This window comes from Lepidochelys olivacea (assembly GCF_965140295.1).
Source record: "Lepidochelys olivacea isolate rLepOli2 genome assembly, chromosome: 1".
NCBI lineage: Eukaryota > Metazoa > Chordata > Testudines > Cheloniidae > Lepidochelys > Lepidochelys olivacea.
In genome coordinates this window covers 118,906,476-118,928,500 of record NC_140411.1, presented here as the reverse complement: position 1 = coordinate 118,928,500, position 22,025 = coordinate 118,906,476, and the positions used below count along the sequence as shown (strand labels likewise).

The 22,025-nt window shown below is 41.9% G+C and overlaps 1 protein-coding gene across 1 annotated transcript; it reads left to right on the top strand.

Moving 5' to 3' along the window:
- The first annotated feature begins 1,136 nt into the window (after window positions 1-1,136).
- On the top strand, window positions 1,137-20,717 carry IL1R2 (interleukin 1 receptor type 2). Its single transcript, XM_084617653.1, has 9 exons — window positions 1,137-1,264; window positions 6,858-6,988; window positions 7,103-7,361; window positions 10,140-10,314; window positions 12,178-12,352; window positions 14,662-14,727; window positions 16,841-16,976; window positions 18,930-19,075; window positions 20,258-20,717. Exons 1-9 carry the CDS (start codon window positions 1,203-1,205, stop codon window positions 20,383-20,385), a joined length of 1,278 nt encoding a protein of 425 aa, XP_084473779.1. The 5' UTR covers window positions 1,137-1,202; the 3' UTR covers window positions 20,386-20,717.
- The last annotated feature ends 1,308 nt before the right edge of the window (window positions 20,718-22,025 follow it).

Here is a 22,025-nt window from a genome sequence, read left to right as displayed (position 1 = left end):
GATCAGGAAGCCTTTACTGGCTCCTTTGCCATGTTCAGGCTTAATAAATCTAGACAATAACCTACATTTTGTAGAGTGCCCTTTATGATTGTGTGGAGTGCTTTTAGTCATTTGTTTTTATTGTAAGTTGAATTAATGCTGGTGAGAGGTGTCTAGTTGTGAGGCCTGCAGACTTAAGTCCTCTCTCTATCCACAGAAGCAGTTTTCCCCAGTGATTAAAGCCAGCCAGTGGAGGAAAGATTTCACCAAGGATGTTTTTCCTACTCTGTTTACAAAATAGCAGGGTGACCATAATATCAGTCAAATGCCTAGTTCTTAAGCAATACTTTAAGGTTCTGCTTGTGAAAATGTACAATACACTGAGAACAGCTAAACAAAATGGTCACAGTTTATATTCAGGTTCAATTTATAACTGATTTATAAAGGGTTAATAAATGATTGTTGTCTTAAATAGTTAATTGTGATATGATTTTTATTCATTATTTGTCTTGTGGCATCCTAGGCACCCAACAGAACCTTATTGACAAGACCTGACCTATTTGGAGGGCCTAGAACAATATCAACATAGCTTATAATCCTCTATAACATCTGCTGCTGATATGCTTATTACGTGTCTGGAACATGCTTATGAAATCCATTCATCATTTGTTAATCCTTTATATATCATTTATAAATAGAACTTTAGCATAAAGTGTGACAAACAAAATCCACTGTCAATGTTGTGGAATAAATAAGCAAAGAAAAAAAGACCCATTTTTGATTCACAAATTTCAAGCAGCACAAATAGCAGAAAAAACTCAGAGCCTGAAGTAATGTCCATTAGGGTTCCGTAACAAAACTTATTGAAGATAAAGAAGCAAAGATCATCAACTCTTTGGTTGTTAAATACATTGTGTATTTTTGTGGTGAATTAGGAAGTAAAACTGTCAGCTGAACTCACCATCAACAGGACATAAGTAAATTATTGTTCGTCACAAAAAGGGAAACGTAGTAACATATTTAGCAGCAGTCATTTCCCCTGTTGGGAAATCTCCCCCCTTTTCCCCTGCCCCCTTTTCTCTCATTCTCACTCTTTGGAATGGGAAAGGTGCGTCCAAAAAAGTTGTTGGTTCTGACACACAGCTGATTGCACAATGTGAAAACATTTCCGTTGTGTGTTGAGTTGCATATAAAGCCATCTATTAGGACCCTTCCAATGCTACATGAAAGCCTTGCCTAGAGTTCCACAGGAGAAGCCACTGGGCAAAAGAATGCAGAATCAGAGGTAAGTAAATGGGAGGGAAATGTCATCTGGGAAAAATAAGTTGTCTACTGGTTTGTGGAGACTGCTGGTCAGCACAATAGAGGGAACTTAAATAGGTGAACAAAGCAGCAAAATATTTTCATCATGCAAATAATCAAAAGGACAGAGAGAGAGAACTTTGCTGTAGGATGTCATGTGTATCTTAGGAACTGTTAATTCAACAATTCCCTCGCCCCTTCCAAAAAAGCAGGGGAGATGTTAAGAGAAGTTTGCAATAATAGAGTATTTCTTAATGGAATTTTGTTTTGGTCAACCCTGTGAAGAAGGCAAATAGCCCTAACTTCAAAATGCACGGTTATAGTCAAACCAGCAGTCGTTAGCTAAACTGAGCTAGTAGAAAGGAGAAAGTCTGAATAAACAGATTGGTAACATAAGTAGAAGAAGCCTATTTATGTCTGTGTGTGAATATGATGTGTGTGCCAGGAAAAGTATGTCTTTTTTTTTTCTTTTGGAGAGAATTCAAGGTGATTCTCCTTGGTATCCGGGCACTAACACTGTTAGGTAACCTTAAGTGTATGTGTGTGTAACAGATATCTATGTATATAGCATGTGTGTGTCTGTGTAACACGTTTCTATTTAAACACAATGTGTGAATGGATGTGAATTGTATACTATATGTGTATTATGGGTCTGTTCTATATTGTGTGTGCACAGTGCTAATCAAGAAGAACCCTACTGAAATCAGTGGAGTTTAAAACTGGTGTGAGATAAGAAACACTCCTGTAGCATTAGCATATATGCACAGAGAGATACACCTTTCCCTTGCTAAGTCAGCATGTCTGGTGGCTAGTGAATGATTGGCAGTGGAGCATAGCCATTCTATTTTAAATTCCTTCTCCTATCTCTGCCTCAGATTTTAAAATAGTTTCTACTTGTGGGAGTGGAACTTTGTATGTGGGTTTTGCTCATAATTACTTGTATGTACCAATGATCATTTTCATGCTGAAAACCCATTGGCACACAAATTGAACACCTAATAACTTGGGTGTGCATGTGATTTGGCGGCCAAGATGTACACCCCAAATTAAGACTAGGATGAAGCCCCCTAAAAGTGTTGAGTCATCATTTTCATGCTTGCTGTTATGAGGGATTGTTCCACCAGAGCTGTAGGGGCTGCAGATTCTGTGGCAGGTTGTATGGGTCTTATGAAATGAAAAGAATGACAAAGCTGATGTATCTATGTGATATTTCATCCAGACTCTATCATGCCACAAGTCAGAAGAGGGAAGTAGTGAGGGCAAAAAAACTAACTTGTTTTAAGATTGAGCTTGATAAGTTTATGGAAGGGATGGTATGATGAGATTGCCTGCAATGGCATATGGCCCAAATATGCCTGCTGTGACTGCTATTAGCAAATCTCTCCAACAGCCAGAGATGGGACACTAGATATGGAGGGCTCTGAGTTACTACTGAGAATTTGTTCCCAGGTGTCTGTCTGGTGGGTCTTGCCCACATGCCTGAGGTGTAACTGATTATCATATTTGGGATCGGGAAGGCGTTTTCCTCCGGTCACATTGGCAAAGACCCTGAGGATTTTTCACCTTCCTCTGCAGTGAGGGGCATGGGTCACTTGCTGATTTGAACTAGAGTTAACTATTACAGGAGTTGGTGGGTGAGATTCTATGGCCTGCCATGTGCAGTAGGTCAAACTAGATGATCATGATGGTCCCTTCTGACCTTAAAGTCTGTGAGTCTAAGACCTGCTGTCACTGGACTATTGCTTGGGTGGACTCTCTGAAACGCTGGAAGGGATGGACTAAAGTGTGTCCTGGTTGGAGGGGCAAGTTGCAGGAAGAGAGACCACCGCAGAGATGGAGCCACTGTTGGCCACAAGGAGCTGCAGCTGCGGTGAGTGAACCCCTTCCTAGGTCCTGACACTGATAATAGTAGGTTGTATGGGAGCAATAACAAGTCAAGCAAGTCTGTATTTGCATGGATGTGGGGCGCAGGCTGCAGAACTCTGTTAGCATTGTAACAAAGCTCATTCACCATATGGGATTTCTCTGGTGACAAATGGGTCTAAGTGCGTGCACAATTTTCATATCAAGTGTGCTGGCCAACCAATTGGATTTGAAGCTTTACAGTCTGAATATTTGTCTCCTCAGACTTCCATTTGGCTGATTTTGTTTATCTACTGTAGTGACTGCTAGGGAGATGCAATTGTTTTCCACGTTCTTACAGTATATGCAGCATTTGACTTTTCCTGTTTCATAGTGAAGGGACAATTCAACTTTTTCTTTTTTTAGTTGAACCAGTGCAGGTTAGATGTTTCTGTTTGCTAAGGGTGGACTGGATCAAAGCTAGCCAGGTCCCAGATGTACCAAAAGTTTAAGCACGCAGACCTTTCTTCTAATCTCTCAAGAAAGTCTGTTATTTATACTTCACTTTCCCCTAAGAGACTTTTCCTCTTTGCCTGTGTGGTAACACTAAACTTTTTCTAAATGTATTTTTGACAACTACTCCCTCCTGCCCTTTGTCTGGTGCCAGTGATATCCTTGATAATTCATGAGTTGTATGCACTCATGCAAGTTACGTGTGTAAATCATACATAGTTGCATGTCTTGCATTGGCCATGCTGCAGGTCTTCTATTGCAGGGTAGATTTACCCTAACACTCCCTCTTGAGAGGCCATTTTCATCTCTACAGTGTGTTGAGACCAGCTAGCACTTTTCTATGCAGAGAGGCTTCTTCCAAACAGTTAGACCTAGCAAATTAACAGGAGATGTTTTCCCATTCAAAAGATTTGGAATAGCTCTCTCCACTGGCATCCCAATAATCTCAATTCATGCAAAGTGGTTTGGTTTTTAGTATTTACCCTCTCCTCTCTGCAGCAGTATTACTTTTAATCAGGATTTTTGTTTTGTCTTTCTTTCTGTTAACAATCTCTTATGAGAGTTTACAGTGATGGGAGTTATACAAGATAAACACAGCCATCATCCACCTGCACAACATGGTCCTGTCAACTCTCCCATTGGTGTTAATTATAGAATCATAGAATCATAGGAGATTAGGGTTGGAAGAGACCTCAACACGGTCCTATCAACTCTCCCATTGGTGTTAATTATAGAATCATAGGAGATTAGGGTTGGAAGAGACCTCAGGAGGTCATCTAGTCCAACCCCCTGCTCAAAGCAGGACCAACCCCATCTAAATCATCCCAGCCAGGGCTTTGTCAAGCTGGGCCTTAAAAACTTCTAAGGATGGAGATTCCACCACCTCCCTAGGTAACCCATTCCCGTGCTGCACCACCCTCCTAGTGAAATAGTGTTTCACTAATATCCAACCTAGACCTCCCCCACTGCAACTTGAGACCATTGCTCCTTGTTCTGTCATCTGCCACCACTGAGAACTGCCTAGTTTCAGCCTCTTTGGAACCCCCCTTCAGGCAGTTGAAGGCTGCTATCAAATCCCTCCTCACTCTTCTCTTCTCCAGACTAAATAACCCCAGTTCCCTCAGCCTCTCCTCATAAGTTATGTGCACCAGCCCTCTAATCATTTTCCTTGCCCTCCGCTAGACTCTCTCCAATTTTTCCACATCCCTTCTGTAGTGGGGGGCCCAAAATTGGACACAGTACTCCAGATGTGGCCTCACCAGTGCCGAACAGAGGGGAATAATCACTTCCCCTGATCTGCTGGCAATGCTCCTACTAATGCAGCCGCATATGCTGTTAGCCTTGTTGGCAACAAGGGCACACTGTTGACTCATATCCAGCTTCTCATCCACTGTAATCCCCAAATCTTTTTCTGCAGAACTGCCACTTAGCCAGTTGGTCCCCAGCCTGTAGCAGTGCATTAGCTAGGAAGCCATGCATCATCGTCGTCCCCTTGCAGGGATGACAGAGGCTCACAAAGCATCAGTTCCTGCCAGTATTTGCTCAGATATCTCTTTCCCTACTTCGTCCCATGGGAGCCAATGAACTATATGTCAGTTTCAGAGTAACAGCCCTGTTAGTCTGTATTCGCAAAAAGAAAAGGAGTACTTGTGGCACCTTAGAGACTAACCAGTTTATTTGAGCATAAGCTTTCGTGAGCTACAGCTCACTTCATCGGATGCATACTGTGGAAACTGCAGAAGACATTATATACACAGAGACCATGAAACAATACCTCCTCCCACCTCACTCTCCTGCTGGTAATAGCTTATCTAAAGTGATCACTCTCCTTACAATGTGTATGAAAATCAAGGTGGGCCATTTCCAGCACAAATCCAGGTTTTCTCACCCCCCCACCCCCCCCACCCCAAACTCACTCTCCTGCTGGTAATAGCTCATCCAAACTGACCACTCTCCTCACAATGTATATGATGATCAAGTTGGGCCATTTCCAGCACAAATCCAGGTTTTCTCACCCTCCGCCCCCACCACACAAACTCACTCTCCTGCTGGTAATAGCCCATCCAAAGTGACCACTCTCTTTACAATGTGTATGATAATCAAGGTGGGCCATTTCCAGCACAAATCCAGGTTTTCTCACCCCCCACTCCCCCTCCAAAAACCACACACACACACTCACTCTCCTGCTGGTAATAGCTTATCCAAAGTGATCACTCTCCTTACAGTGTGTATGAAAATCAAGGTGGGCCATTTCCAGCACAAATCCAGGTTTTCTCACCCCCCCCACCCCCCCCCACCCCAAACTCACTCTCCTGCTGGTAATAGCTCATCCAAACTGACCACTCTCCTCACAATGTGTATGATTATCAAGGTGGGCCATTTCCAGCATAAATCCAAGTTTAACCAGAATGTCTGGGGGGGGGGGTAGGAAAAAACAAGGGGAAATAGGCTACCTTGCATAATGACTTAGCCACTTCCAGTCTTTATTTAAGCCTGAATTAATAGTATCCAATTTGCAAATTAATTCCAATTCAGCAATTTCTTGCTGGAGTCTGGATTTGAAGTTTTTTTGTTGTAAGATAGCGACCTTCATGTCTGAAATTGCGTGACCAGAGAGATTGAAGTGTTCTCCGATTGGTTTATGAATGTTATAATTCTTGACATCTGATTTGTGTCCATTTATTCTTTTACGTAGAGGCTGTCCAGAAAGCTTATGCTCAAATAAATTGGTTAGTCTCTAAGGTGCCACAAGTACTCCTTTCCTTTATATGTCAGTTGAGTCTCCTGAAGCTCATAGCTTAAAACAAGCTTATTTTGGAGCTTCTGCAGTTTCAGATGCTCTTCAGGATAGTTTGTGTAACTGGGATAGGGCCTTTATTTCTGCTCGTCAATTGATATAGCCAGAGATATTTGAGAACCAGTCTGAATCCATCCTGGAGGTCAGGATTCAACCCCAACTGAAGTGTACCCTGCTACTGGTCCAGATTCCAAAAGAAACTGAATACAAAGAAAAGCTGCTGAGTTGTTGCTCTCGTTAGTCCGCACAATCCAATTACCACTATCTTCAAAACTGTATTGGAACAGACTTTATGTAGGCTGGGCACTACAAGGGGGCAAAGAGTGATAGGGCAAGAGCAGTTAGCTGTTAAAATATATTATACGATGTGAGGTGATGCACATTATCTTATGTATCGTTATACATGTGATCTTCTCACCTGCAGGCTTCAAGACGCTGTTCCCCATTTTTCTCTTTCCTGTTTCCTCTGGAAGAAGATGGCTGGGCTCCTGTTTGTTATCTGTACATACATAGTGGATGCCTCTGCCTTCAGAATCCAGCATGTGGAAAGCACAGGTAACGGCAAAGCTCATATCAAGGATTTGAGCTAGAGCATTTGTTTTCCTACCTTTATTTATTTATTTTTTTAAAAGTGAGACACTAACGAAACAATTTCTCTGGTTTACGTAGAAAATTGCCAGGGTCACACCACGTATTTCAAACGCTACTTTGCACTGAAAGGAGAACCTGTGATCCTGAAATGCCCTTCCTTCAAATACAAACACTTGGACTTTTCCAGCCATCCGTGTAATCTGACATGGTCTAAAAATGATTCAAAAATGATGACCTCAGGAGGAGATGAGGAACCAAGAATCTGGACACAAGATGATGCTCTTTGGTTTTTACCAGCATCGTTAGAGGACTCTGGACAATATGTCTGCACTCGAAGGTAGGCATTTAAATAAAAATCCAGTCCACTAAACTATTTGACTGTGCCTAAAAGATCTTATTGGCTTCATCCAAAGCTCAGTGAAGTCCATGAAAAACACCCACTCTCTTTGGATCCCTGTAGTAAAGTTCATGAAGTAAATATATATTTGTAATCTTGATTATACCATAGAGAGGGCTTCAGAATTATTTCCCCTATTTTTTTCTGCTCTGTTTTACATTTAAAATAGTAAGTCTTGATCTTGATTTTGCAGGAAGACCCTTTATAGGACTGGACTGCTAGAGTAAAATAATTATGTCAAACTAGGCTGAAACTTGAACTGTGACTTTTCCAACCTTCAGGGAAGACCAAAGCACAAAGGGACTTGGGCAGCTAACTGCCTCTCCCCCGCCTCCGGTCTTCTCACAAGAGGCACCCTACCTCCAAGAAATGGATCCCACATGAGAATCCCAAGCAGAGATAGGTGCCTCCCTCCAGGCCAGATTTAGGCACTGAACTCCCTGAGAGGGGTGGAGCTTAGGATGCACACCTCTCCTTGGCATCTCCCATTGGCTATCTTTAGGCAGAGAGTTGCCTAGCATGCTGGTGTATTCTTGGGCACCTGTCTCCCTGCATTCATTGTACAGGAAGCCTGAGAGCTGAACTCAGGCTTTTGAATCCAAGTGATTTCTAGGCACCTAAAAGTTAGGGGTGGTGACACTGAATGTGCCAATGCCTAAATCCCTTTGTGAATCTAGCCGCTTGTCACAGTCACACTTGGAAGGTTTACAAATTTGAAAGAAACTTTCAGGTTCAAGGAAGGATCCAGAATCTGGTGGTGCTGCTTGAATGTCTGGAGCAGAGAAGAGGGATAATGACATCACAATAGGCTGAATCTTGATTCTTTCTGACTCTTAAAGGCTATACCTGCCACCATCCTGACCCAGTTCTCCTGTCTCCCTCCACTACAAAGCTAGCACTGAGATTTCTGAGATTTATAAAGTAAGAAACAGACAGAATTTAAAAATGTAAATATTTGAAGCTGCCTTTATAAAGGAGCACTAACGCACAAACAAGGAAATCTAATTTTCCTCTTGCAAATCACCGTTAAGGAATTTACCATACTTTTCAGTACACTGTGAAATGAGGGCATTGGCAAACTATTACAGTTCTCCACCTCCGCCTGATTAGCAATTATTTTACTACTGACTGGCAATTTCATACTGATTAGCAATGATTATGTGCAACACTATAATGACGTTATAACAATATTAACAGCAACAGACAGCAGTGGGTGAACGCAAGAGCCTGCACATTGCAAAAGAACAGGTCCCAGTCTTGCAAGCATATGCAGACCATTTTTATCAATGCATAAAGTTAAAGCAAATTCATTTAAATGTTTGCAGGATTGGGGTCTCAGAGGTAAACTTGTTGGGGTTGTGAACTTGCTTTGCAATACCTGACAGGTATTTTATGATGAAGCAATTCTGCTTAAAACAACAACAGGTAAATAGCTCTTTTGTTCAGTCTTCTGGGTTGGAAGCAAACCGCCACTATGCAATTATTACAGAGGATGTAAGACTGGGAACTAAAGTGAACAATTCCATCAGAGGATGGACAGAGAGAATCCCTATCAATCTATCCAGTAGATATAGTCTGTCTGGAAAATCCTGCTTTGAAACTTACATAAACAAAAGCCCCATTGGGTCAAATGGGAAGGAGATACTAAATATTGTAAACACATCAAAGCAGAGAAGGTGTCCTTTTTTCTAGGTTTTGTAAAGTGCTATGAACACCTGTCACTCTATAAATGCCTGTCAATAATAAAACAGCAGCAGCCATATTTTTAAGAAGTGCTCTGACTCAGCTTTCATATTCGTTGCTTAGATTGCCACTGACAGGCTCCAACACCTGCACTGTAGAATTAAGATCTTATTGAAGCGAATGGGTGCAGAAGCACACAGTTCACAACAGAGCTGCTGCTGTTCAGCAGGGTACATTCTTTCTTTTTTCCCTGCAAGGCCAGGCAAGCAGGAAAGATTTCCTCAGGGAATGCAACAAACTCAGTGTTCCAAAGGAAAAGCTTGAACTTTAAAATCAACAACCCACCACCAAAAAGTTTTCATTCTTCCAAAAATAACACAGGTGACTTCCCAGAATCCCTGCTCGTGACCTAGTATTGACTCACACTTGACTTACCAGAAACCGACTACTGAGAGAAAGCAAGGTACAAAGAGGTTAACTGACCCGTCCAAGGTCACCGGGTAGAGATTAGAACCTACCAGCCCCCTACTTTAAGCACTGACAATGCTGCCTTTGTGCTGACTGAGGTATTCCAGATGTAATCTGAATCTGTTGATGGCAAGAAAGACATAAAATGTTCAGACTATCCCTGCAGTCACTGTGCCACCAAAATTTAATACAATCTGTCTGGCCACAGTGGAAAGGAATAATAGGTGAAGTCTGACCTTGGAGTACCGGCTGAACGACTTCTGGTCATTATGAAGAGAAATGAGACTCTGCTCTATATTTTAACAGAATTATTTATAACATTAGCTGCCATGCTCCTTCAGTCTTTAGGACTAAAGTGGCCTCTCTCACCTCAGAATTGAATCATGGCAGCAGGACAGTATGAGGAGGCTTGTACTGCTCATGCTGTGTTGGTTCGGTTGGTAAGCAGTGGACTTTGGTGTCTAGGGCTCTCAATCAAGCATCTTGCACAAGCATTAAATGCATGCCATCCCGCCCCTTTCTGTGTGGGTGCACACCTGTTAACATCTATCCTTCATATGCTTGCAGGAATTCCTCTTACTGTGCTATTGTCTCCATTCACCTAACAGTTATTGAGAAAACTGCTGTTCATGAGATTTCCTATCATCAAATTCTCTTCACGTTTACTTCTGGAAAACTTGTTTGCCCTGATCTGGGGGATTTCATACAAAAGGAAACAGACTTGGAGCTAAAATGGTACAAGGTAGAGCTTTCACCTCTTCTAAAGAATCAGAGTCATAGAGTTTAATGCCAAAAGGGATCACTCGATCATATAGTCTGGCCTGTGTGTCACAGGCCACCACCGCCACCACTCGGCACCTGCACAATAAACCCAACAACTGAAATTAGACTAAAGTATTACAGGCCACAGGAGACTAGATGATAACGTGCCACAGGCAGAGAATAGGTGGGAACAAGGTGCACCCAATGCCCAAGACTCCTGCAGTGGCAGAGAATTGATCAAGTGAGAGAGATCTAGATAATCCGGCAAGTGACCCATGCCTTTTGCTGCTGAGGAAGGCAAAAAGCTCAAGGTCCCTACTAATCTGACCTGGGGAAAAATTTCTTCCTCTTTCAGCATAGGGTGATCAGGTAGACGCTGAGCATGTGAGCACGAACCAGTCAGCCAAGCACCCGAGAGACAGAATACTTGGTACCTCCTCAGAGCATCAATCCACCCTGTCCAGTGTGCCAGCTTTGGCCCCCTCTCAGGCTTCAGAAAAGGAGACAGAAAAAAATAATAATCCCAGAATACATGGCGGGGCGGGGGGATCCCTTTCTGACCCCTGCAGGTGACTGACTGAAGCCCTGAATGGTGAACTTTTAGGAACATCAAACATGAACTAGAAGCTGAGCTGTTTCAGAGTTTGCCTAACCCAGGCACTAACTCACCTTCTCTCTGTCTTCTTTTATGTGAGAAGTTCCTGTGACTTGCTCGTTGCATGTTGGGACTGTGCAAAATGCATTACTGATTTACCATGCTCTTGTTTGAATGTATCACAAATCAATAGCGATAATCATTTCGTCCAGAAGTCTCTTCTGTACAGTTTGAAATTCCACAGTACCTAGTTGTACAGCAAATAAAGAGCATAGGTCATTAGGCTGGTTTACAAGGCATCCTTTTTACTGGGGTTGAAATCATGCTAGCAAAGTTTCCCTGTTCAGCTTTCACCTGAGAAACATGCTGTAGTTTATTTGCCTGGGTAACATAAAGTTCAGCTCTACAGCTTGATTAATAACATGGCTGTCAGCAGGGCCGGCTCCAGCGTTTTTGCCGCCCCAAGTGGCAAAAAAAACAAACAAAAAAAGCCTTGCCACCGAACACGGAGGCAGAGTGATGGTGTGGCCGCCGAATTGATGCTGGCGACCAAAGAAGAGTCAAAGAATTCCCGCCACCGCTGAGGGCGGATTGCCGCCCCAGAGCCCGATGTCCTGCTGCCCCTTTACATTTGCCGCCCCAGGCACCTGCTTGGTTTGCTGGTGCCTGGAGCCGGCCCTGGCTGTCAGGAAAAAACAGGCCTGTCCACAGTGGGAAAGAACACACTTGTTGCTAGCAAAGCTCAACAGAGTATTGGTGATAACAGCTTGGCAACATGTCACATCTTGCGAGACTTGGCACGGGAAAATAATATGGTGCCATGGGAAGATATATGATTGCTAAGATGTTCTTGTATCTCATACAAGATCATTCCTATTCTGGAAAGAAGCTCATTATATATTCTCTTTAGCCAACATGCATAATTTAAGATGACAGCATTTGAAAATACATGTTAATAATAACAATGTATCACACTTCACATAGGGCCTCACATTGGTGGATTGCAAAGTGTTTTACAATTATTGATGAATTCAGCCTTGCAATGCTCACCCTTGAAGTAGCACAAGTGCTATTCTGTCTATTTTACAGGTAGGGAAATAAAGGTGCTTAGATACCGTAATCATAAATGTGATATAAAATCTTAGATAAGAGAATAAGTAATTTCCCCAAGGGTTACACAGAAAATCAAATCCAGGTCTCTTCACTCCCTGGCCTATTTTAACCATTTGGTGGTTGTTATTTCTTTAGGATTCTGTACCTTTGGATGAAGACAATAAAAAATTCAAAAGCTTGAAAGGCACACACTATCTCTACATCAGCTTTGTGTCATCAAAAGATTCTGGCTATTACACCTGTGAAATGTCTTTTACCTCTGGAGGCACACTGTATAACATCACCAGAACTATCCAGCTACAGACTTTGGGTAAATACTTCCCACTTGAGATGGTACAGTACTTAACAAACCATTTGGCCGGAATGGTCTTTGTCACTGCAATGTACAGACGGGAACTCACGTTAAGTCTCTCACTGTTGCTGCTGGTTAGCTGCCAGGGAAACTGGGATATTAGAACAGCATGCATGCTGCTTAATTTTAATAATGGTCCAAAACAGTTTCACAGAAAACCCCCAGGCACTGCTCAGCTCAGTGCTTTGTTTGGCTAACAGTTGAGCCAGCATTGACATTAAGCACCACATTTCTGGGCAATAGAACATATGTTGAAAGTGCCTGTAGTCATTAAACTGAATAATTTGTCACAAAAGTCAATGCAAATGTCTTCAGAGGGCTTAGGAAATATAATATTTAGTTTAACTAATAGGGAATGGTGGGAAAAGACATTCATTTCACTTTCTCTTTTGTAAAATGGTACAAATTGCTTTGCCTGCTGCACTAAGAAACGCACATGATGGCTGTCTGTACACAACACAAACAACAGAGGGCAGGAGTGTTACATGTACGTTGTTCAGAATATGCGAAGATCTATAAACATGACTGTGTATTTATTCTATTGACCCTGCAAATGGCGCAAATCCTTCAACCCTTCCTTGCTTGAGTAGTGCCTGTCAGATTGCAGTCTGCAATTTAATCTCTCATACCAGACTGCAGAATGGTCTGGGTAATCTGCATAGAAGTAGTTATTCGATAAATGCCTTCTTATTGTAGTATTCAGCTAGCCTGTGGACAGAGACGATGCAGTGTGTGGTGCATATAACCACAATGTTAAAAGGGACAAGCAGAACAAGTTGTGCAGAAGAATCATAGAATCATAGAATATCAGGGTTGGAAGGGACCTCAGGAGGTCATCTAGTCCAACCCCCTGCTCAAAAGCAGGACCCACCCCCAATTAAATCATCCCAGCCAGGGCTTTCTCAAGCCTGACCTTAAAAACTTCTAAGGAAGGAGATTCCACCACCTCCCTAGGCAACGCATTCCAGTGTTTCACCACCCTCCTAGTGAAAAAGTTTTTCCTAATATCCAACCTAAACCTCCCCCACTGCAACTTGAGACCATTACTCCTTGTCCTGTCCTCTTCCACCACTGGTCTAGAATAGACCTAGAACCATCCTCTCTGGAACCACCTCTCAGGTAGTTGAAAGCCGCTATCAAATCCCCCTCATTCTTCTCTTCCGCAGACTAAACAATCCCAGTTCCCTCAGCCTCTCCTCAGAAGTCATGTGTTCCAGACCCCTACTCATTTTTGTTGCCCTTCGCTGGACTCTTTCCAATTTATCCACATCCTTCTTGTAGTGTGGGGCCCAAAACTGGACACAGTACTCCAGATGAGGCCTCACCAATGTCGAATAGAGGGGGACGATCACGTTCCTCGATCTGCTTGCTATGCCCCTACTTATACATCCCAAAATGCCATTGGCCTTCTTGGCAACAAGGGCACACTTCTGACTCATATCCAGCTTCTCGTCCACTGTCACCCCTAGGTCCATTTCCGCAGAGCTGCTGCCTAGTCATTGGTCCCTAGTCTGTAGCTGTGCATTGGGTTCTTCCGTCCTAAATGCAGGACCCTGCACTTATCCTTATTGAACCTCATCAGATTTCTTTTGGCCCAATCCTCCAATTTGTCTAGGTCCCTCTGTATCCTATCCCTGCCCTCCAGCGTATCTACCACTCCTCCCAGTTTAGTATCATCCGCAAATTTGCTGAGAGTGCAATCCACACCATCCTCCAGATCAAGAAACAGTGTATTAATGAAAATGGTGCCTCAGGGCTGCCAGAATACTACTACCTAATAGCAGGAGCAAAGTTTAAAAGAGAAGTATGCTGCTAAGGGTTTCATTTGGATGCAGGGGCTCATTCTTGACTTCTTGACTCCTCAAACACTTACATCCTCTGCTCACAACTCATGCATTTTTCACTCTGTGTTCTTCTGAGTTTGGGAGTAGATGTGCTGGGAACTTGAGACTTACTGCTCCATAGAAAGGACTGTATGTCTGGTGCCTAATCTTGCAGGTATTCCCCACTTGCTCACATCTACCTTTAAGCTCCCCACCGTGTGCCACTACTTTTGGGATCAAGACCAGAGTCTAAGAACATCTATAACAATGTTCCCTAACCTGTGTCCCTTCCCTTGAAACCACAATTCTGCTTGTGAAGGTATCACAAAATGCTTTACAGCAGAATAAAAGTAATAAAAATGGCAAACTTCTATTTGTGTTCTTGTAAGTCTATTAAATTGTCTATTGCACTCACCATGATTATTGTTCTCTCAATCCTGGCAGACCAAGAAAAGAGATTCAGTCCAGTGATTGTATATCCAGATCAGAAGACTACATTAGCTGCTCTTGGTAAGGCCAATAACTATTCACTTGTTTCCAAAAGCAAGAGAATATAGGGTGTATTCAGCTCCACTGACTTTGATTTATACCATCTGAGGATCTGCCCTGTGGTGATTTTCATTTGTTCTCTTTAAAAGTATCACAGATTGTTTTCCAGTAGCCATTACTAAAGAAAAATGACAGTATGTTTTAATAGTAAAGCAATTTCAGGATCCTTAGAGGTTTCAGAGTAGCAGCCGTGTTAGTCTGTATTCGCAAAAAGGATAGAGCGGGGGGGGGGGGGCATATATCACATCAGCCACACTAACAGAGGCTAGTTCACCTGCACATCTACCAATGTGATTATGCCATCATGTGCCAGCAGTGCCTCTCTGCCAAGTACATTGGTCAAACTGGACAGTTTCTACGTAAAAGAATAAATGGACACAAATCAGATGTCAAGAACTATAACATTCAAAAACCAGTCGGAGAACACTTCAACATCTCTGGTCACTCGATGACAGACCGAAAAGTTGCAATTCTTCAACAAAAAAACTTCAAAAACAGACTCCAACGAGAGACTGCTGAATTGGAATTAATTTGCAAACTGGATACAATTAATTTAGGCTTGAATAGTGACTGGGAGTGGATGGGTCATTACACAAAGTAAAACTATTTCCCCATGTTTATTTCCCCACCCCCCAGTGTTCCTCAGACGTTCTTGTCAACTGCTGGAAATGGCCCACCTTGATTATCACTACAAAAGGTTTTCTCCCCCCCCCCCCCCGCTCTCCTGCTGGTAATAGCTCATCTTAAGTGACCACTCTCGTTACAGTGTGTATGGTAACACCCATTATTTCATGTTCTCTATGTATATAACTCTCCCCACTGTATTTTCCACTGAATGCATCCAATGAAGTGGGCTGTAGCCCATGAAAGTTTATGCTCAAATAAATTTCTTAGTCTCTAAAGTGCCACAAATCTTCCTTTTCTTTTTGAGGATCCTTAGAGTGGATTAGCTTATCCTTTGCATCAGTAACTTTCCCTGCTCTAAGAAAAGGAGTACTTGTGGCACCTTAAGGACTAACAAATTTATTTGAGCATAAGCTTTCATGAGCTACAGCTCACTTCATCAGATGCATTCAGTGCATTCTGTAAAAAGGATCTAGGGTATGTGGTAGTTTTGACGAGCCCACGTGGTTTTTTGGGGGGAAGAAATGATTTCCTTGCCCATGATGTTTGAACTGTAACTTCTCAGCCACTCTGGTCATTAATTACAGAGCAGATTGGTATGGTCTCAGTGTCATTTCCTCATAGATTATTTTATGACATAAACTTTAAACCCCCTTTCCTCTTACCCCCTCCCCCACCAAATCCAGCATATATTTTAATAGGCTATTTTACTTTATATTGTACATGAAGTTGTGCTCTATGAGTTTGATTATTCACTGCCTTGCACCTTCTATTACCTAAAACTAATAGCAAATAGAAATTCTTCCCTTGTCTACCTCAGGGTTTGCATTTTACACTAACTTTGCACTCACTCCACACAAGTATAAATGATTAAACTAGGTGTTTTATTGGGCTCTTTATTTTTAATATAAAGTAGGTGCATCCTGGTGAAGATACATTGTGCTAAGTCCATATTACAATTATTCTTGCAAAGGTTCTAATTTTTGCACTGTGGTGTTTGCCTATTTTTGGAGGCCCCTTTTTGTATTTGAGGTCTGGTTTTAACAGGCTTGCCTTGAGCAGACAGTCCAGCTGTGAATGACATTACACTGCTGGCTAGTCAGGTTTTTCTTGAACTGTAAATTGTTCCCTTGACGCACAGTAACTGCAGTGTCTCAAAGCTTCATGCCAGTGGCATGTGGACTTATCTTCTGAGTAATGTGGTTAGAGCAAATGTTACCAACTAATGTTTGGAAAAAAATATATAATCAGTTAGTCTCTAAATAATGGGGATAGCTGCCGAGAAGCAGAGGATGGACAAAAATTCTCTACGTACAAGGTCAGAAGAGAAACCCATGCTCAGTGTATGTAGGGAGTTTACCAACTCTTTCAGTGGGAGTTTACAGTATGTGAAACAGTACTTGCTAATACATCTGTGAATGTTTTCTTTTTCTTATTTCTTTTTAAACAGGCTCCAGACTGATCCTTCCATGTAAAGTATTTATTGGATCGAGTAAACATTTTCACACGGTCGTGGGGTGGCTAGCAAATGACACTTACATTGATATAACTTACAAACAGGGCAGAGTTACAGAGGGAGAGCGTCTGTAAGTATTAAGGAAATGTCACGCTCTTTGTTTCTTTGTTTGTCTCTCAGAAACGTTACAGGGACATAACCATGCTACTGAACGTCAGGGAGTAAAGTGGGAAACGTTCTGCTGAAAATGGTAGAGCTGGAAGAAAAAAAAAAAAAAGGAAACAAACAAGCAAATTAAACTGAACCAAAAACGCCCCAACTATTGGTTTCTGAATAAAATCAATGAGTTTATTTAATGTCATCATTTAAGCCCTGCTCTTACACAAGCAAGCGAGGACTCTTATGCCGCAAATAGTCCAATTGATTCCCAATGAAACTATTCACATCTATTGAATTATTCACCTGCACAAATGATCAGGCCTTTATAGCAATGGCCGTGCGACAGAAAATGCGCTGAGGGAGAGGTACAATTTCTATCGGCTTTAAAAGAAAATTGCAGCGATGGTGTCTCATTAATATTGTAGAAGTTTGAGATAATCACAGCGAGAAAAGGAGTCATTCTAACTGGGGGTGAAGTTCATTGCTGTGGCCAGGGCCAGCACAAGGCCTATACACCTCTTAAATCCTTCTCAAGGCCTCAGAATAGACACTGTAAGTGAGATTTTAGTGGTGAATTTCTGCACAGGGGTGAATTTCTTTGAGGGACGGGGTATATGCAGTCTGGCCTGGCAGTCACAGCTGGACTGGTGTTCACAAGTTGATAGCAAGTGGGGATCAGAGTAATTGCTAGAACTGAGATTGATAGGCAAGAGTTGGGGTCAGAGACAGAAGATCAGAGGTGGTTATCGGGCTGGAATCAGGTGGCAGGAATCAGGAAAGCAAGGTGTGGTCAGGAGTCACAGCAGGCCAGAAGTCTGTGTGTTTGCCCAGACAACTTCCCAGGGCACCCAGGGTTAAATAGGGAGCATGGGCCAACCAGAAGGCTGAAGGGAGCTGTCGCTCTGGTCCCTTGGGGCAGTACTTCCTGTGGCACCTAATCTCCACAGAGCTCCTTGGGTGGGGTTCTGCATGGCCTCCTGGTGGTGATGTGGGACTCTCAGCTGTCCTAGCCTCTACAGATTTGGGTTCTAGTCCCATGGATCCTATAATTTCCTTAGACAATCAAAATTCATACCAGAAGCCTCCAGCCCTGCAGAATGACTCCAGCTCTGCTGCACAGAGGGAAGGCACCAGTGGAGTGGGTGCAGCAGTAGGGCTATAACCCTCCAGTGCCCAACCCATTTATGATTGTTTAATCATTTGCCATCAGCTCAAAAGTTCAAGCATAAAAAGAACCCTGAAGAAAATGTTTAATTCGAGATATTCCTTTCCCTCTCCATTTAAGCCATTATTAAAGTAGGCTGGAACTGTTTTGATAGTCTTTTCCACTCAGCTCTCAATATGGGCACAAGCCTAATCCCCTTACATGTGAGCAGTCCTTACTCGGGTGAGTGGTTTCAAACGGCATTCTAACTTGAGTAAGCATGAACAGGATTGGGCCCTCCTTGGTCATTATCCCAGGTGACATCAAGAACTAGTCTCAGAAAGGCTGTCTGTGATGTCAAATGAGAAGGTGACCCTGCAGAGGAAAATCAGTTGAGCATGTGTCTGTTTTGCTGCTTTTATGATGCACAAAGAAGATCTGAAAGGCTTTAAAAATAAATTCGGCTTGCATTTTGTTGAATAAGAAATTTGGATCTTGTCTACCCTGTTTTTCCTCGAAGACTCTATGAATGAAAAAATAGAGAACACTGAAAAATCAGGCCATTAAATAACTAGACTAATCAAAATGGATGCCATGAATGCACTGGGATGTGAACAGGGTGGTTTAGAATGTATCCCATAGTGATTTTGGAAATAAATCAATATTCAATAGATTTTAGTGTTAGAAACTGGTAACTGAACAGATCAAAATCACCAAAATTATTATAGTCTGGAAAAGTCAGGTATAAAAAAAATGACAAATGCATTGTTTTTGTTCCAGGGAAATTGTAGAAAATGACGAGAACTACATTGAGGTGCCACTGATTTTTGATCCGGTCGGAGAAATGGATTTTTATACAGATTTTAAGTGTGAAGCCCAGAATAATCATGGACGCCAAGTGCTGCCAACACGGGTCAGACAAGGAGGTATTTATCTTAACTGCATGCTAGTGGGAAAAGCACACTGTATTTGTTACTGGCCGTGAAATCCAGCTAAGCCACGTTTGAATAGCTAGGGCTGTGTTTGAATTATTGTTTGGCACATAATGGCTTCTTCATTTACCTGCCTACTCACTGTTCAGGACAGTACTTTGGGGTATTTCTAGCATGAAAGGCACTGTCCACTGTCTCTATAGAAACTGCCTGTATCTGACTTCAGTGACATTCTGCCCAGGTTTAAGGGCTTCATGTGAGGGATCCTGTTGCTGGAGGGGCCTAGGTTTTTAAAGGTAATGGGTGACATTTTGGCCTCAATGAAGTCAATGACAAACTCCCATTGACTTCAAAGAGCCAGGATTTCACCCAGCTCCTCAGGTGAGACCAACAAATAAGGGAAATGGTGAGAACAAGGATACCCTTAATGTCCCAGTTTGTCACACACGGGCGGGCTCCGAAATAGCAAAAGGTGAAAATTACAACTGGCTTAGATATTTTGGTTCACGTTTGTGTGGAGACTGGCCCTTAGTTTAGTGCAACTGTGTTGTAATGTAAAAGACCACTGGACACATGGATTGAGAAACAGCTGTGAAAACAGTATGAAATAATACTGATTTTTCTTTGCATGATGTTGGTGAGTGACTAAAGCTTGCTCACTTGGCACTGGAAAGGCACAGTAACATTTACTGCCTTCATCATAGTCACAATTCACTCATGTCAACTGTGTGATTTGGGCTGTTTTGTTATATTGCTCACAGCTTCCCTGAGTTGTTTAGGGAGCTAGATATTACTCAGGTGAAGGAAATGACATGGATGGAGGTGGATCTTCTGCTAGTTTTTGGTTCTGATGTGAAAGATAAAGCATAATCCAAAATGAGCTGCATTATACTTTTTCCACAGGAAAATATTTACTCTTGGAAATCAGTCCAATTTACTTTAATAAAAATTTCAGCTTTAGTTTGTTTTGTTCATAGTAATTTAAGGTTCTGATCCTGCAGTCTTCATTCTACACTATTCTTCTCACCCATGGGGTTAACCCCATTAAAACCAATGGGATTATTCATGTGAGAAAGGGCTGTAGGATCAGACACCGATTTTTCTGGGGAGGCTTTTCTGAATTTAGGTAATTGTCTTTTTAAAATATACATAATGTTTTTCTCTGGATTTTTACAGCATCCAGTTTGCTCTGGCATACTGCAGCAATTCCAGTAGCCCTGACCTGCCTGATTTTGGGGGGATTATGCATGCACAAATGCTGGAAGCGGAGAGCTGGTAACGGATATGCTATAGCCAAGTTGTAACTGGGAAAACCTGTGTTACTCTTCAGCCATCAACCGAAACGTTTTCATCCAGCCTATACTTTAAATGAAACAAGGCAAAATATCTCAGGCCAGCCACATTATTTTCTAGGAGGGTGGATATTAGATACTTTCTCTTATCTAAAGTTGTTTGACTGGGTTAATCTGTAAATACGGTGTTTTTTGTATAAACAACTATGTACAGAAAAAAGGTGGGCCATTATTCTGCAATTGGAGAGATTTTTGCAGTGTCATGAATGTGTCTGCGTATCTCTGGTGTGTCTCCTGGTTATGTGGCAGAGGAAAGTTGTCCCTAGTCCTTGTAACTACTATAATCTTATCACTCAGAAAATAATTTTTAAAAGAGTGACTTAAGCATGCTCCTTCCCCGAAGAACAATTCCAGTGGGGGCAAAGGTATTGTTTGTTTGCACTGCCTATCCTTATCTTTTCTCAGACTGAAAAAGAACCAGGCTCCTTTCCACTGGCAAATAGAGTCATCATGACAAGAGGAATTATTTTCTTGCCTGCTTACTGTGCTTTTCCACAGAAATCTCAAGTTTTGTTGGATCGTGTTCTACTTAGGATATTATTCACTAACATATGCTTTCCAAAAGAAACAAACAGCTCTACATCAGTATAATACAGTAAATATAACGGAGAATTCCATTTTATTTAGTCAGCAGAAGCCTGGTAGTTAGAGATTCATAGGCAAATATAACATGGTTTTTACTTTTGCTATTAAAACAATCCGGAGGGACACTACTGTAGTCTTGGAACTGTAAATGCATTTTCCATAAATCATTTGACTAATCCTCGCTTTGGTTCCTGGAAGTGATTTGACAACCCACCAGTAAAAATACCATAAGCTTGTCTCAGAGCCTCTACTTATTTTACGTACCACTGTTACATATAGTGGGCCTGATTCATCAGTACAATTACTTCCCTAAAATCAATGAAATTACACAAGTATAAAACTGCTGTGAGATCAGAATCAGGCTCAATGTGTTGTACTTTAAAATTGAAATATACAAAGAGTCAAAACAAATACATAAGGAACAAATCACAGCCCCGTTGGACCAATTAGATTAATCTAATGCTACTCCATTGCTGACAAACATTGAATAAATATGCTATGTCTTGGACTGGTAGAATCTCGGTGATTAAAATGAACATAGTATCTAGATTATTCTTTCTCTTGCAAGCAATAATATATGTGAAAGTAGAGGAACAGTTACATGACATGCAGTGGCTATTATCTCCATGTGCATAGGAAAGGAGGAGAACTAAAGTTAAGGCTTCAGATTTGTATAGGTTCCCAAAATTAGCAGGCGTCACAATCCCCCATATAAAATTATATGTTCAGATATTTCAGCTGAGAGGAATTCTAAACTGGTTGGGACAGAGTCAAGACAAGCATTGATTCCACATAAAGGAATCATGATACACTGAGAAAGGCCAGGGAGTATAGTTCCATGCATTTCAAGAACATAGAAACTACACTGTTAACAATGATCCATTTACACTATAAACGTCCCTAGATATCTGGGACAAAACTTCAAACAAGCTACTTAATTTCTACCACCCATTGTAGGTAGCTCAGAGTTTAACCCAAAAAATGTATTGGGGTGTGACAGGGCAAAA

What these genes read in the sequence shown, in the direction of transcription:
- IL1R2 (XM_084617653.1), top strand. Translation starts at nt 1,203, where the DNA reads ATGAAAGCCTTGCCTAGAGTTCCACAGGAGAAGCCACTGGGCAAAAGA. An exon ending in AAAAGAATGCAGAATCAGAG is followed by an intron (nt 1,265 to 6,857) that starts GTAAGTAAATGG and finishes TCTCACCTGCAG; the next exon opens with GCTTCAAGACGCTGTTCCCC. An exon ending in GACTACATTAGCTGCTCTTG is followed by an intron (nt 14,728 to 16,840) that starts GTAAGGCCAATA and finishes CTTTTTAAACAG; the next exon opens with GCTCCAGACTGATCCTTCCA.